The sequence below is a fragment of the Ptychodera flava genome, chromosome 12 (genome assembly GCF_041260155.1).
Source record: "Ptychodera flava strain L36383 chromosome 12, AS_Pfla_20210202, whole genome shotgun sequence".
Classification (NCBI taxonomy): domain Eukaryota; kingdom Metazoa; phylum Hemichordata; class Enteropneusta; family Ptychoderidae; genus Ptychodera; species Ptychodera flava.
In genome coordinates, this window is record NC_091939.1 from 13,210,460 (window position 1) to 13,226,710 (window position 16,251).

Genomic DNA, 16,251 nt, shown 5'->3' on the forward strand with positions numbered 1-16,251 from the left:
GTGTTTTTTTTATTTCAGATGGTCAGTAGAAGATAAGTCACAATTGTTTCATAAAACGTGAAATAAATTCATCAGTAAGTTAAGTTAAAATGGTGCAATTTCTTTATATTTTCATGTTTTTAATCGTGTGCTTCTAAGGCACAAAATATGTCTCGCAAGAAGCACCAGTCATAATTTAATGGGGAAAAAAAGGGGTTTTGAGTAAAGTGGTTAAAATGGTGCAATTTCTTTATTTTCATGTCTTTTTACAGTGTGCTTCTAAGGATAGGAAATACGTCTCGCAAGAAGCACCAGTCGTATTTGGAAACAGAGAGCACGGACGATACGATCACATGTGGATTTCACTACGATTGTGGTTCTAGAGGTACAAAACAAGTATCTCAAGAAGCACGTTGCTTTGATCTTTCAAATGACATCCGCGTACGAGGATGCACGCATGCGCACACTTTGCTGCTTCTAATCGTGCTTTTTGTATTTTTTTTGTAAGCTTCCATTCCTCCCGACCGATGACACTTTACTGTTTTCTCGGGTCGGGTCAACGCGAGGTCAAAATAATGCGCAGAAAAATTGCGTAGTGTACTTTCCAACATGGCTTCTCTGGTCACGTTGAGCTTGTGTAATATCAGTAGAACGGGTAAGTTTTGTGTAATTGTCGAGGTGTGGTATAATTCGTACAACGTGAAATATTTTCTTCCTTTCCTTTAAGTAACACAATTGGTTTACTGTTGATTTAACTGTCAAAAAATGCTATTTTGGACCATTTGCTCTTGGGCCCGGGTACGATGCACGGAACGGGACCTCACATGAACTCGTGTGTGTGTGGGATCCGGTCTTCAGCGTTCTTCTCTCCGAAACATTTTCTTCTCGTGTGGATTTGCCAATGCTGGCAATGGACACGTGTTTTAAACAAATTTGTGAAATAAATGGCATGCTATCTATCCTACTCTATGACTTTGCGATCGTCACACCTGGCCGCCCCCAGTGACGGCGTGCTACAACTACAAGTAAACGGCCTTTAGGGACTGGTCAGTTTCTTCGGCCTGGGGGGGGGGGGGGGGGCGGTGGATTATTTTTTGCCGACGTCAAAAAGTGGCTGACCCCCCCTATTCCAAATTTTGAAAACAGGGTGACCCCCCCCCTATTCCAAATTTCTAAAACAGGGTGACCCCCCCCCCCCCCCGGGCGCGACAAAGGTAAAACAAAAATGGACATAAATTATATATATATAATATATATATATATATATATATATATATATATTATATTTTACATTTTACATATATTTATATTTTAAATAGTCATTCTATGTTTTAGTGAAATTGTTGACATGTCAGTTGTAAGATAGGAATTTCAAAGTGTCAATCTTAAAGTTTAAATACAGTACATTTTGAATGAGCTGTATTTTGAATGAGCTGTGAATGTATTTCACACTTTCTCTGCTTAACCAGATGTCCTGAACTGTTGTACAGAAATGGATGTCAATCATTAATATCAAAGAGGAAAAAGCAGTGAATCAAAACTTTGATGGGTGTTAAGACTTGCCAACCATCCAATTAAATCTACTGAGGAGCCATAGAGAGCTTTTTTAGCCAAATCTGATGTGTACAGTGTCTGAGAGGACCTTTTCTTGTGTAACATTGAAACCATAAAAGCACAGCTAATAATGACAAAACTGCCTTTTTTAACTGTTATTTTGTTCATAAAAAAGCATCTTCTACAGAAAACCTATGAAACAAAGGAAAATATTGCATCAATGAGAAGGAAAGATATCTTGTCATTTTTCTATCTCTAAAATAAGTCACTGTATCAAATATATATTGTGAAATATTTGTGCATGTTGCTTTCTCATACTGAATTCTCACAGAGAGAACAGAAAAGTATCAGGAATTTGTCATCCTTTTCATATGAAATGCAGATTTCATAATGGTACACTTTCACTTAGCGAACATCAAGATATCTCTGAAAGTATGGCGCCCGAAGGGCGCGCCAAAAAATATGAAACATCCTGTATCTCTGATATATATGCCTTGTATATTAAAGTCATGCACCTGAAGGGCATGCTGAAAGATGTATGATATATTAAAGTAATGAGCTTGAAGAGCACGCTGAAAATATTGAACATACAGATATCTCTGATGTATGTATGCTTGATATGTTAAAGTTGGGCGTGCTGAAAAATATGACTGATTATTAAAGTTACGCGCCCGAAGGGCGCGCCGAAAAATACAACTGAATGATGAATTTTGTGGCTGACACTAGCATTTTAGGCAATGATGAGCCTGTGTCAAAATTCAAAAACACACTGACCCCCCTATTGGGCATTTCAAAAACATGGTGACCCCCCCTATCACCAAAGTCAAAAACAGGGTGACCCCCCCCCCCAGGCTGAAGAAACTGACCAGTCCCTTACGGAGATTGTATTACGCAGAGTATATTGGTATATTGCTGTAGTTTCCTAGCCCCGCAACTCTCCGTGAAGATTTTTTGTGTTGGGGAGGTTGGGCACCCCACCCTACCCCACCTCCCCAACACAAAAAAATCTTCAAGGGGAGTTTCGGGGCTACGAAACTGCAGCAAATTGGTATGGTAATCGGGTGGTAAATATAGAGGTAGACTGTTCGTCTGTGAATGTTGTAATAGGGTAAAGCAAGTAGCATCATGTGCAACTTGACTTAAACCTGTTCTCTCCAGTGTAAAGAGGAATACTGTGTAATACAGTAAAGACATTTTTAACAGACAAAGTCCATTCACTCAATCTACTGGTAAATTGCTTTCGCCTTACACTTATAATTATTCTAACGCTTTCTCTTCAAGTTATTGCTGAACTACAGATTAACAGCACTAATGTGGAGTACTTTTAATACTTTGGATACAGTTTTAGCAGAGATCTGTGACTGTATACTTGTGATTAATTTTCTTGATGAAAATTATATGTGTTGTACTTTGCCATGCGCATTACAAGTTCCTTTCTTCCACTTTTTTTAGCACTTCGGAATCCAGCTCTAAGAACATGGATAGAATCATCATATGTGAGTCAGCTTTTCTGTTAAATCTACTCATTGAAAGAGAAGAATGTCTAAACACAGAGGATGGTTGGGAGACATGCAATATTTGATAATCCTGCCTATGACAAGCAAAGCCCTCATCTTACAAAATCTAAAATTCATTTGTCTTTCAAGTTAATCCCTTGCTGACACCCCCGAGAAAAACAAGGGTCTATGGTTTAACCATTATTGTGCAATATGTGCTGTTGGACACTTCTGTGAACGAAAGTTTTCAAAGTCATTCAGTCAAATGTCCCAAATAACCAATGTATGGATACATTTCTACTAAAGAAGTATCTTTTTGTATGTCCAAAAGTGTACTGAACAGTATTATTAACATTACAAATATTGGTTAAAGTTTTGTACTTGTGAGATTTTCAAAAAGGTAGATGAAAGACAAATTGATTTGATTTGAATAATGCATGCAGACAAGTCAACATGCAGACATGGACAATCTTGCTACCATTACTGTGACAAACCAGATTGGATCAACATCCAGAACATTCTCGTTTATTTCCAGGATGTTGTATCAAATAATGATCACAATTCTTTGTTGTTTTTAGAGTCAACAACTTCTCAGCCATAAATACATTGTATCAAGATCTTATGCAGCTGATGCCAAAAAGATTTATGAAAGAAAGAAACCTCATGTGAATATTGGAACAATTGGCCATGTTGATCATGGTAAGACCACACTGACTGCAGCCATCACAAAAGGTTTGTATATTGAACAATTACAGATTTGTAATATTATTATTATTATTATTATTATTAATATAAATGTAAGATGGTTTTCATACATCTCTTTATTGAAGACATGCAAAGATCCAATGGATGAAAATTATTAGGTACCACTTAGTTTTATTTTTTGCATTTGTATGGTCTTATCATGTCACATCAAATATCCAAAAGAGTTTATTTTAGTTCCCAATATGTTAATGTTTAGCCAAGAAATTGACTGGCTTTTCATTGATTTTGGCTGGTTATTTTCCAATAAAACTTTCCAGTAAAACAATTCTCATCAATAAAGGGGGCTAGACATGGGAAGTCTGATAATTGCTCCCCCAAAGATGACAATGCCACATAAAATTGTTAAACACCCCAGTATTTAAAGCTTCCTCCAGAGAGCAACATCAAGTTCATTCTGATATAATAGGATGCAGTCTTCAAAATTGTCATTTGCCATGCACCTATGCCGAGTTGAATTTTCACTAGTTCAAGGGCATGAGCTAAGGGCGACAATGCATAAAACTACACTTGAAAGTCTCCTTGTGTTGCCAGTTGTAACATAGAAACTCTTCAAATTTTATTTTCTTTCAGTATTGGCTGAAAGGGGAGGAGGAGGTACCAAATTCCACAAATATGATGAAATCGACAAAGCGCCGGAAGAAAGAAAAAGAGGCATCACGATAAACTCAGCTCATGTGGAATATGAAACTGAAACAAGGCATTATGCCCACACAGATTGCCCTGGACATTTAGATTACATCAAGGTGGGCCAATACTGCTCTGCTGTTTCTGATTGGTCCCAGTTGTGGCAAGTTTTGAAATACCACTTTTTAATTGGGTGTTGTCTGTGCCATTTGTTTACATACCCCTTCTTGATTGGCTGTCACTAACAACAAGTGTTGCAAGTAAACATTTTATTTAGTTGACTGACAGTCAATGGAAAGAATGACATATTTCATAGGAGTGAATGTTAATGTTTACAGGTATCCAAGTCTGCACAAATTGCTGTTCCTTTTACCATATTTTTATGATCACTTCAGATGCTACTAACTTCTAAGTGTAGGTTTGTCTTCAACATGACATGTTTCAAAAATGTCAACAGACAAAACGTGAATCTGAACCAATGTAGCAGCAAGCTTCTGGCACTATTTTCTTTTTGCAGATTGATACTGAACTCACCAACCTGTTCACCCTAATTCCCCATAAACAGGTCCTGTCATCATTGATAACAATAGATTTGGGCCAAACCATGGTGGTGAAAGGGTTACAGAAACATTCAACTACCACAATTCTCTTTTTTTATCCCTCACAGAACATGATCACTGGAGCTGCCCAGATGGAAGGTGCCATCCTTGTGGTTGCCGCTGACGATGGGCAAATGCCACAGACCAGAGAGCACTTATTACTTGCAAAACAGGTATGAACCATTTGAATTATTAGAAATTTTGTAATGGGAGAATGTAATCTGTGAGGTCTAGAAATGATCTAATTTATTTGCATAATGCACAATTTTCACTTTTTAACTTGAATTCACTGTGGCAAATTTTAGACATCTACAGAGGAAATTGGGGATACAAATTGGGAAAAATAACATGCAAGTTGTGAAATCTTTTGCTTTCGTAGAATGCAAGAAAATGAATTACATAAATTTGTTGAAGTTTATTGAAAAAAAAATTATCAGGCTACAAAATACATTAGAAATATGAACATGTATGTATACTTTGTATGTATTCAAGAACTTAAAGCAAACACCATTGCATTTTGATAGTGACCAACAGTCAATTTTTTAGACGGGTGTTAAGTGGCACTGTCACTTGCCATCTTATTCACACCTGGCCACTTCTTCACAGATAGATCATCATCATTTTATACCATAAGGTTGGACTATAGTGATGGGTGGACAGCGGAAAAGATCAGAATTTTTTTCAAACTGTAATTTCCGTGTAGCTTTCCAGCTCCGATCTGCCTGCAGTTTTTCATTCGGAGTACAATTCTCCCTTTCAGATCGGTATGGATAAGATTGTAGTCTACGTCAACAAAGCAGACGTAGTGGATGAAGAAGTGCTGGAGTTAGTTGAAATGGAAATGAGAGACGTGCTGAGTGAGTACGGCTTTGATGGCGAGAATGCACCAATTATTCTTGGATCAGCATTGTGTGCGTTAGAGGTAAGGAAATGACAGCATCCATACAGCCTTGTCTTTACAGTTATTGCAACTGTCGAAGCCACAAAAGTTAACAAAATTTCATTTACGCAGTTTGAATTACTCTACAAGGTTATTTTTAAGTGGCTGTCTGTTTAGCATGATAATTTATTCATGTAATTCCTTCCTCCATCAGTCATACTGATAATATTTTATATAGCTGCAATTTGATATCAAGCCATAATACAAGGAAAAAAATCACTGTGTACATTTTGGTAGCAATGGATCCTTCCTTTAATACCACGGCACTGTAATTTGACTAAACTGGAAGAGGTCAAGGGGTAACCTTCAAGCAACCAGAGTGTTTCTGTTAAATAAAGAACTTGTGTAGAGATTATCAATATTAGGAAGAGGATTTCCAGCGCCAATGACTTTACTAAGACTGTATTGTGTGTAACTTCTAGCCCTGACTTCCGGTCTATTTGGTAATTCTTAATTGAATATGATTTACTCACTGCGGAATGGTGTCACAAAGGGAAGCTTGGGTCTGCATTTTTAAAATTTATCATTTTCTTCTGTAGGGGCGCAGCGAAGAATTAGGTCGGCAATCTATTGAGGCGCTTGTAGCTGCTGTGGATGAGTACATCCCTCTCCCAGTAAGAGAATTAGATAAACCCTATATGTTGCCGGTGGAGACAGTCTATTCCATTCCAGGTAAGGGGTGCCATTTTTTTCATTCAGATGGTATGTGTAGCTGCCAGTGCTTGTAAATTATGAAGTTGCACAATATTGGTAATCATTGTCCGACACCATCTGGCAATGACTCCTTGAATCCTGTGCCCTTGGCCTTCACTACTTGAGAAAACTAGCAAATTTTCAGGAATAAGGTGTTGAGTTCACTGATGGGTAGAGGGCATAATCACAGATGCAAGAAATGGATCTCAAGGTTTGTAAATGGCATAAGTGTTTGTCTTCTTAAAAATATGGGTGGAATACTTGAATGTATTTTCTTGCCAAATTAGGTGTCGTCCTTACTTTTTGGTTCGGGGATGTTTCTAGGCGAAAAAACTTCCTTAGTTCACAGTGGAGAAAGATCATGACACGTAGGTCAGAACAGATCTGTATTGTTGCAGAAACAAGATGGTTTGCAATAGCACATTGCTATGTCTACATGAATCAATGTTTACACATTATTGTAAAATTAGAATGAGTGAGAATGACTGTGGAATTAAATATTTTTCTGACTTTAAGGCTCAATGAAAACAATACCTAGTGATGCTGTAGGACTTTGCACATCAGACGTGCCAAACTCATCGTACCCAGAGGTTGTTATGGAGTAATTCATTGATGACTGAAATGCTTTGGGATAAAACTCTTGTGTCCAAATTATGTAACCATGACACCCTATACCAAGTGATGTGTCTCTACCTTCGAACTTGCATTTTTTTTTTTCAGGTCGTGGTACAGTTGTGACTGGGAGAGTTGAAAGGGGTGTCATGAAGAAAGGAGATGACGGCGAGTTTGTCGGAATGAACGCCAAGATCAAGTGTACAATAACAGGTAAGGTATACATGATATTAATACACACACACTCACAAGCACATACACTTATGCATATACATATTTATGTAGATCTATACACTCATGTATCAGTACACAGATGAACATATATGCATGCACACATATAAATAGAGACCAGGAAATGAGGTTAATTTTTCCCATTTTCTCATTTCCTGATTTCTACGTACGCTACAGTAACACTGGGGAACCTACCATATTACAAAATTATATGTATGTACACACAAGTAGTTGTTCTGTGTGCCATATTTCAATAGATACGCTGAGAATATGCAATTTTAAGACAGGAGCTCAACAACAATGGTGAATAATCTGAATAATTTACACGCATTATAACTGACACTGGATACCAGTGAAAAATGACAATAGCCTTAACCCTTCTAGTGCCAAAGTCAACTTTTGTCACCTATAAAATATACCCCAGTCAATCTTTTTCATATGTTTGTCAAAATTTTGATAAAAAGCTGTTGCCAATGAAATGTGATGTCTACTTGGTCCAAAATTATCAAAAAAGTTACACAAAAATTCATAAAAATCGGTAAAATGTTGCATTTAAATTTTGGTGGGAAAAATTACAGCACTCAAAGGGTTAATATTACTTCGAGTGATCATTTGACACTGTCGTCTGTAGGAATTGAAACATTCCACAAGACACTGGAGACTGGTGAGGCTGGAGATCAGCTGGGAGCTCTGTGTCGAGGTGTCAAGCGTGATGAAGTCAAACGTGGCATGGTGTTGTGCAAACCTGGGACTGTGAAAGCCCATCAAAACCTAGAGGCTCAGGTAAGCAGCATGCATTCAATGGTGACCAATGGGATAAACGCAGAATTCGAATGGATCATGGTTAAAACAAACCCACTGCACAAACATGCATAGAAATATGCGTATTTCCCGTCATGTTTCATGTGAGTTTGTATATACCACTCTCACATTATCTCATTGGTGTACCGAGTCTGTAGAACACCATACATCCCTTTTATTCTGGCATGTAGTAGGAAGACTTAAGTTCAGCACAGTGTGGCCGACATATTTCTGAGGTTTTGAGGTCAGAGCCTTGAGTGTTATTTTGGTGGATTCCATTTAAGCCAGATCCCACATCTTGTATATTTACATTTCATAGAGAATGACAGAAATGGTGCAGATGTTTAATAAAAAACCTTTTCTGTGTACATCTGTTTGCATGTGATTCTGAGGGGAGGCAACAATTTTAAATTCAAGTTAATCATACAAAACAATGAATCTGTCACATATCCTGTACTACTTTTTGTTTCTGAGATATTCTCTGAATGAAATTAACCTGCATTCAAATTTCTTAACCAGATCAAAAAAGGTTGCCAAGTGTGGATTAAATGATTGATTACACATGTATAATTCTTATACTGCATTCTGATACTTTATTAAAATTATCCCATTAAGATTTTGGAAATTAATTGATCCGTTAAAAACCACCAACAATTTGTTTATGAAAATCTTTTTGACGTAGGTTTACATACTGAGCAAGGAAGAAGGTGGTCGACACAAGCCATTTACCAGTAATTACACACCAGTCATGTTTTCACACACATGGGATATATCATCCAGAATTTTCTTACCAGAGGACAAAGAACTTGTCATGCCAGGTAAGAAATAGCTTCTAAGTGTTTAAAAGTGTTGAAGGAAACTACTAAATAAAATTCATCAGCCATATTGCCTTTGTAAAAAATGTTACATAACCTGAAAGTAAGAAACAGTATCAAGTTCTTGGAAAAATGTGTCGTTTTATCCTCGGGTTATTTTTATCGCTTTTTTTTATCATATGTAGGTGAAGATATCAATTTGCGACTGCAGCTTCAAAAGCCCATGGTAACGGAAGTTGGACAAAGGTTTACACTGCGTGATGGAAAAAGCACCATTGGCACTGGAGTCATTACCAAAATTTTGCCGAATGAAGATGGGAAATAACGAAGAAATAAAAAGATAGATTTATATATCCACAATCCTACTTCAGATGTTGATTTTGACAAAGAAAGATTGATGCAATTAATACACAAGTAGTGACCTTCATGTCATACAATATGGTGTAAATCTTGAACTTAGTGCAGTGTGATACTGTTTTCATACTTTCGTCCCCCGTTTCCCAGTAGTTTGATCCACCTTCCTCATTAGAAACAATGTGATGGTGGAAGAAGGAAACCATAATGCAAGAAACATGTCTATTACATTCACTGCTTAATATTTTCAAGCATGAAATGTCTTTTTATGTTTGCCATTTTGAATTTTTACGTAAGCAATAATGTTGTCTGAGTGTAACATGGTAGAGTGTTTTCAATTCTTGCAACTGTAGATTATTTATGTATGCATTCAGAATAAAATACCCATTTTCCACAGTGCCTTTGCATATTTGAATGTTTTCCTTATTGTATTATTTGTACAGTTTTTGTGTTTCTACGCCAACTAGTCTGCTAGATAAAACCAGCATTTATTATAACAAAGCCCCGGGTAAGTAAATTGCTTGTAAATTCAACTGGATCCATGAAGAACTGCATCAAGAACTGAACCCTGAACAATCCACTTATATCCATCTTCCAGTTCCTTGCAAAGCTTTTTGTGTACATATGAGCAAAGACTTTTCAGTGCCATGAGAGTATCCTGGTACAAATACTGGCGGATCTAGCTCGTTTCTTCTCTCTCATTTCCAACCTCCTTAGCCAGGGCTTTCACATAGGTCCATATTACCCAACACTGTGAAATGAAAGCAAAATGAAATTGAACTGATTTGTATTTGATGACTTTGAAGTTGAGTATCTTGCAAACACCATTTCTTTCATGGCAAGGTATTCATAATCAGTTCACTGATTTACCGTATGAATGCAGCCACCAACCTAGCAATCTACAAAGCAATGTCATTGCAGCAAAAAAGGAGCTTGAAAAACGTCCTTACATTGCAAAACACAGCCGACACCAAAGATTGTTTAATTTTACATAATATATCACCATTTCAATAAGAAGACAAAAAAACTTAGCTCAGAATGATCTGTTGGGAGGGAACATCTATGTACAGTAAAACCTGTCCATGTAGGTCATTTTAATGGAGTTCTATTGGAATGGGACTGGGAAAAGGGTTCAGTTTAGACAGGTTTCCAGTCTGGACGAGGTTTGGTTTAGACAGGTTTCACTGTATATTGCTTCCTGATGTTAGCAGTATAAAGTGTCAACAACTTTGCACTATTTCAATACAAGAAGGTAATGTCAACTATCAAATAATGTATGAAAAAGAAACACCAGCAAGAACCATGGCCCTTCCCAGAATTACCACAGTAATACAATAGTAACAATATTGTCTGCCTGGTCATGGAACACTTCCCCATCCACAAACATTCAATCCCATTCTGTCACCAGTTGGAAGCCTTGAATTGTGGCAAAAAGCAATACAGTACCTCAACAGCCATGCCCACTGCTCTCCCAGCACTGAGTACGGCAATGACCAAAAACTGTAACAAGAGCGGCACTTTGAAAGTAACCCAGAGAACTTTTGTGTAGTGGCCGTACATCCACACGGGAAGGACATGGATACCTAGGATGACTAATATACCCAGCGGTGACTTGAAACCTGTTAGGATGGAACATATGTATAAACCTTACTGAGAAAGCTGCCTTCTACTGTCATATTCCGAAAATAAGAGACATGTACAGCTATCTTTACCAACATCCTGCAAAAATATGTATACGCTTTGCACTAAAATTTTACAGCAATATCACTGTTATCGTTGGTCTACAGATTGAAGAATTATCCTTTAAACAAAGTCTTTCCCTTGTTCATGTTGCTTAGTCTGAAAACGAATTGTTTAAAATAAATACCTGTAAAAGCTGTTTCTGGGTAATGTTGGTGACCATATATCAAAGCACTTGATGTTCATCCATGCACTTTCAATTTATGTAGAGGTTCTATAGAGGGCGCTATCATTTGTGGTTTTGACACTACATGATTCATGTCAGTTACTTTACGTGAATACTCTGTTTGGCAAAGAAGAGAAAATGTTTGCTTGCATTCTGTGTTTTGTAAGAAAGTTGCCCACTTTTTAACCCTTTGAATCCGGCTCGGACAAAAATGTCCTAATGATGTCATAGGGTACCAGGGGGTCAGGGTGCAAAGGGTTAACGCTATTGCTGACAAATGAAATATTTCTTTCTTACCATTTGCCATCACTTTCCTCACCAGAAACGGAGCATTTTCAAATCTAGTCTTCCAATCTCCTCCGTATTGACTGTGAGTACACGCAAATACACACCATTCTATGCAGGGTACAAACCAGCCCCACTTTACGAAGAAAAATTTGAAAAAAATTCTTGTTTAGATGTTCTCATTGTAATTTTCTCTGCTGTAGCTGGAGCATTGTAAGCTGTTTAAAATAATTAAAATTACCACTTATGAAGTGTATTAATATGAATATATACATGCATACAATGCATGACTTATTATAAATGGCAAACATTCATTTATTAAAATTGGGCATTAGACAAAGGTGATTTTACCATATCAATGGTGTCATCTAAAATTGCTAATGACTCCAGTGTTTTGAGTTACAGTGCCTCAGAGTGTAAAAAGCATCCAATTGAGATGTGTAGTGCATACAAGTATGAATGAATATTTTCTATTGACGATAAAGTCATTATAACTAGATTGTGCATACTCAAACAGGCTCATTAATACAATGTGCAAAAATGAAGTGATGGATAATTTCAGTGAGAATGAAATTGCACTCTTGTTTATCTCGTAATGGTATAACCACAGGGGCATCTGTTCTCCAGCCACAAGCCTTGACATAAAGGTCAAATGTTCATGATTTTTATATTTTTTGTCAATTCAGAAATGAATACTCCTGGCCTTGTGAAGCTTGACCATTCTGACTTAGAATTGCAAAATAAACGTCTCACATCAGTTAGCATACAAATTGCATCTCCATTATTATTATTACAACCATACTCACATCTAATATTAGCAAATGAGATCGAAATCAATGCAGGGAAAGAGATATTTTAGTTTACTAGTAAAAGACAAAGTTTGATGCGGAATTATCAAGAATGTACTTACATGGAAAAGTCTACTCCAGATCATAGCTCTTCCAATATTGTCAATCACAACATCAAACTGTTAGAAAGAATTATATTACAGCTTGTCAACACTAGTGAATTTTACGATGTCATTGCCCCTGATTATTACTGATAATGTAACCGATTATCCAGTATTGTGGCCCAAGATGTTTTCTTCATCTACAAATTCACTGGCATGTCAAAACTATAAAATAATAGCAATAAATTAAATGTACCCCTCCCGGCCCAATTAAATGGACTAAAGCAAACTTTGCATTCCATAATATACTCAGCTTTGCCTCATATATTATTTCGTGCAAAGTTTGTGTCCGATACATTATTACTGAAATAATAAAAATCTTAATTCTTCTCATTTTGTTTTTTCAGGCCATTATAACGTTCAACACAATAGCATTTCTGTGGCAAAACTGAAATATCGGACTCCAAACTTTATGATTTGGTTATGGCCATATCGAAGTCTGGTAAAACAACTGGGCATGTTTGTGATTACTATTGAAAAGCTACATTTTGAATGTGTAATCATATACATGTAGGATAATCACAAACATCTTGCATGCACAAAGGTTCATTAGGCATATCAAAATTACGAAATATGAATATTATAAAGAAACGTATTCCATATGTCATCAGGGTTGAACTGCTTTTCGAAAAATGAAATAATTAGAAAATGCATTTAATACTTGTACTCACCCATGCGCCAAAAGCTGAGACCTGGTTTAGCTTCCGTGCTGCATACCCATCAACTCCTTGAAATGGAAAATGCACAATTATTTACAATGCTCAAATTGCCTATGAAACATTGTAATGAATTTTTTATTCTTATACCAATAGAAGTTCATATTGTATACAGCCAGGCAGTTGTACAGACTCCCTACGCAGATATTTCATCTATGCTAGTCTGCAGGATTAGGGTTTCTGTGTCCTGTTTGCATTGTTTGATGGCAGGTTAATCTTTTTGTACAGGGTCACCAAGCACAAACGTTGCTGCTATCGAAAAAATCCGCCATCTGAAGAATGCACAAGTCTAGAGTAGCACGGATTATAATATGAAGTCTGCTCAAATATAGGCTTAATATAAAGTTAAAAAGTTGTTATGTGAGGTGATATTAAGACCTGTGTGGCAATAAATGTATGCTTTGTTGGAAATTAAACTCTAAAAATACAGAATGTATGACAGCAATCAGGTAAAACTGTCTTATGCTTGAAGACTGACAAAAATATCAGATCATTCACTCACATTTGGTGTGATTCCATTCAAGTTATAAATTTCAAAGTTTCAAAATTTGACAATGAGACTTACCATCAAGAATCATAGAGATAGTGTAAATAATAATGAACATGGTCTGCCATCTTTCGAAGTAGAAGTATGCCACAAACAGCAACAGCAGTCGTATATACCCTGAAAAATACCAAAAACACCGAATGAGGGATAGAGACAGTACATGCCCCTTCAAGTCCCCTGAGTCACTTCACAACATGGTACATCACCATTGTTTTCAATAGAATGGGTGGAACGCTGTACACAGAAATGGGGATGACAGGTAAGTATACCTTTTTATGCACTAAGCAATTTTATGCTATCCCATGATGCATTTCAGCAACAAAATTTGGACAACAGGGCGAGACCTGGCAGGTTCAGTGCTGGCAGTTAAGACACGTTTTTGCAATAAATACTATCTAGGACTTGATTGGAATTCATTCCTAAAAAGTTCCATACCATGTAATATATACATCAACCATATGATTCTATAGAGTATGAATAACTTTTCACACGGCTCATTTGTATTTCACCAGCATCGATGAATAGATGCAGCTGACCAAAATGACATGTTTATAGTTTGCCTTGTGATAGCTTTTCTAATATATCAACCATACGCATTCAGGAAGTTCCCTTTGTATTTTACCCAGTCCCTAACTATGAATTAAAAACATATAAATGGTTGGGAAAACGTTTGAAATCCAAAGATAATTCACTTGTAACAAAGTACATGTATAGATCATGGCATCAGGGAGTGTGTTGCAACTATGACAACAGTTTGACAGCAAGGACTTGTCAGTGTGACCCTAGCAGTCAGCTACAGCTGTTATCACAGTGCAAAATGCTTCCTCACATAAGCAAATAAACACATGGGGCTTACAGGTTTTCAATGTAAAAACATTATCTACATTTTGACCAAAGTTGCGCAGAATTACAAAAGTTACCTGGTGATGGTGAAAACATGACTACAATAGACAACCCGGTCATTATAACCGACTTTCAATATAAAATGCCTTATCAGGACCTTTTCAGTAAGGTATAGCTACTGTCACACATTAATGCAAAATGTGTCCTCAGATGTGCACACAGGGCTTTAATACAGGTTATTACATTATTGAAACTTCAAAGTTGCACAGATTTAAGAAAGTTGCCTGATAATGGCTAAAACATGACTACAATGATCTATATTTGAATCTTATCTGCCATATTCGTCCTACAACCTACACATAAGTTTTGGTGCGCCAAAATGGCAGATATATATTTGTCTGTAAAGGATAGATCTGATACTTTTTCTTACAAAACTATAGAAGAGGTGAGATGCTCTTCCATAATAATTAAGGTAAAACTTAGGGACAGATATTCTGGTTCTCAAACTTTTATTCTTTTCTGATATACCTGCACTTGTGGAGTTCATTTTAAAGCTCTTGGTGTAAGAAAACTTTTCACTGGCTTGGTTTTTTGAAATTCAAAAATTTTACTTTTCTCCATAGAGGTAACACAGGGATGGCGGCCATTTTGAATTTTAAATTTCCGTCAATCTCGGGCCTGTTTCTCTAGTACCTAAATTTGCACAGTGACCCCCGATTTTTATTCTGTTTTTTAAAGAAAATGGTTAAAAGATTCCTCACGGAAAGTTTGAGCGAAAGTTTAAGTCTTTCACTCTTGAGGCGCATACTACCTTAAGAGGTATATATCTTCAGAAAACAAGCTTTTCTGAAAGTCAATAAGAAAGGTCAATCCGCATATCTGCAAAGTGCATGCATGGACCATGATGGACATACAAGCATGCAGACTGCAAGTCTCACTAGTCCTTCCAAGTCCAAAATATGACCGTAAGATCACAGTTTCTGCTTTACCGGGTATAGCAATCAACAGCATCAACGTTACACAAACAAACGAGTTACCTTGCCGTAAACCACACCTTTAGTTACATTTGGAACACCTTGATTACATAAATGCAGCAGACACACTAAACTAGATTTTGAGATGCTTTAGGTGGCAAAAAAATAATGTATGTTCATACTCATACATACGATGCAACGACTAACGTTCACTTCAGGAGCAAAATTTAAAGAGAAATTCTGAACACTTGAAGACAGAATGCGAATGAGGAGTTTACATGTAAAAGTGAAGGTCTTCCCATCACTGACTTTACCTATGATATTAGGGATGTACAAAAACACGTTTTTTGTCATGTCGGTCGGTGACGTATAATTTGAATGGCGTGAACGAGGCGCTTTCCGAGGCATTTCTGCAAGTGATATAGGTAATATGTGTTCCGAAAACTATTGTTCGGCTTGCACAATAACGGAAACAATAGATACACTCTTCATAGTGACGGTTTGCAGGCCTGCACAGGTGTACACCAGTTCTTCGAGCGTCTATATCAACGGCAGAATGTTAGGCTGG

At 36.9% G+C, this 16,251-nt stretch overlaps 2 protein-coding genes across 2 annotated transcripts; one reads left to right on the forward strand and one right to left on the reverse strand.

Moving 5' to 3' along the window:
- The first annotated feature begins 549 nt into the window (after positions 1-549).
- LOC139145057 (elongation factor Tu, mitochondrial-like) lies at positions 550-9,859 on the forward strand. The gene is made up of 11 exons (XM_070715989.1): positions 550-634; positions 2,986-3,029; positions 3,608-3,761; positions 4,365-4,537; positions 5,086-5,190; positions 5,778-5,939; positions 6,497-6,629; positions 7,371-7,475; positions 8,125-8,276; positions 8,977-9,112; positions 9,295-9,859. The coding sequence occupies exons 1-11, from the start codon at positions 589-591 to the stop codon at positions 9,432-9,434; spliced, it is 1,350 nt and encodes a 449-aa protein (XP_070572090.1). The 5' UTR covers positions 550-588; the 3' UTR covers positions 9,435-9,859.
- Positions 8,862-16,249, reverse strand: LOC139145059 (uncharacterized). The gene is made up of 7 exons (XM_070715992.1): positions 15,998-16,249; positions 13,885-13,983; positions 13,275-13,330; positions 12,565-12,621; positions 11,667-11,790; positions 10,910-11,082; positions 8,862-10,214 (listed from the first exon to the last, which is right to left on the reverse strand). Exons 1-7 carry the CDS (start codon positions 16,089-16,091, stop codon positions 10,143-10,145), a joined length of 675 nt encoding a protein of 224 aa, XP_070572093.1. The 5' UTR covers positions 16,092-16,249; the 3' UTR covers positions 8,862-10,142.
- Positions 16,250-16,251: the final 2 nt, after the last annotated feature.

Bases quoted from the DNA above. Each gene is read 5' to 3' on its own strand.
- LOC139145057 (XM_070715989.1), top strand. From the start codon at position 589: ATGGCTTCTCTGGTCACGTTGAGCTTGTGTAATATCAGTAGAACGG. The intron at 5,940-6,496 runs GTAAGGAAATGA...TTTCTTCTGTAG, and splicing joins CAGCATTGTGTGCGTTAGAG to GGGCGCAGCGAAGAATTAGG. The intron at 8,277-8,976 runs GTAAGCAGCATG...TTTTTGACGTAG, and splicing joins ATCAAAACCTAGAGGCTCAG to GTTTACATACTGAGCAAGGA.
- LOC139145059 (XM_070715992.1), bottom strand. From the start codon at position 16,091: ATGCCTCGGAAAGCGCCTCGTTCACGCCATTCAAATTATACGTCACCG. The intron at 13,984-15,997 runs GTAAAGTCAGTG...GGTATTTTTCAG, and splicing joins GTACATCCCTAATATCATAG to GGTATATACGACTGCTGTTG. The intron at 13,331-13,884 runs GTAAGTCTCATT...TTCCATTTCAAG, and splicing joins TATCTCTATGATTCTTGATG to GAGTTGATGGGTATGCAGCA.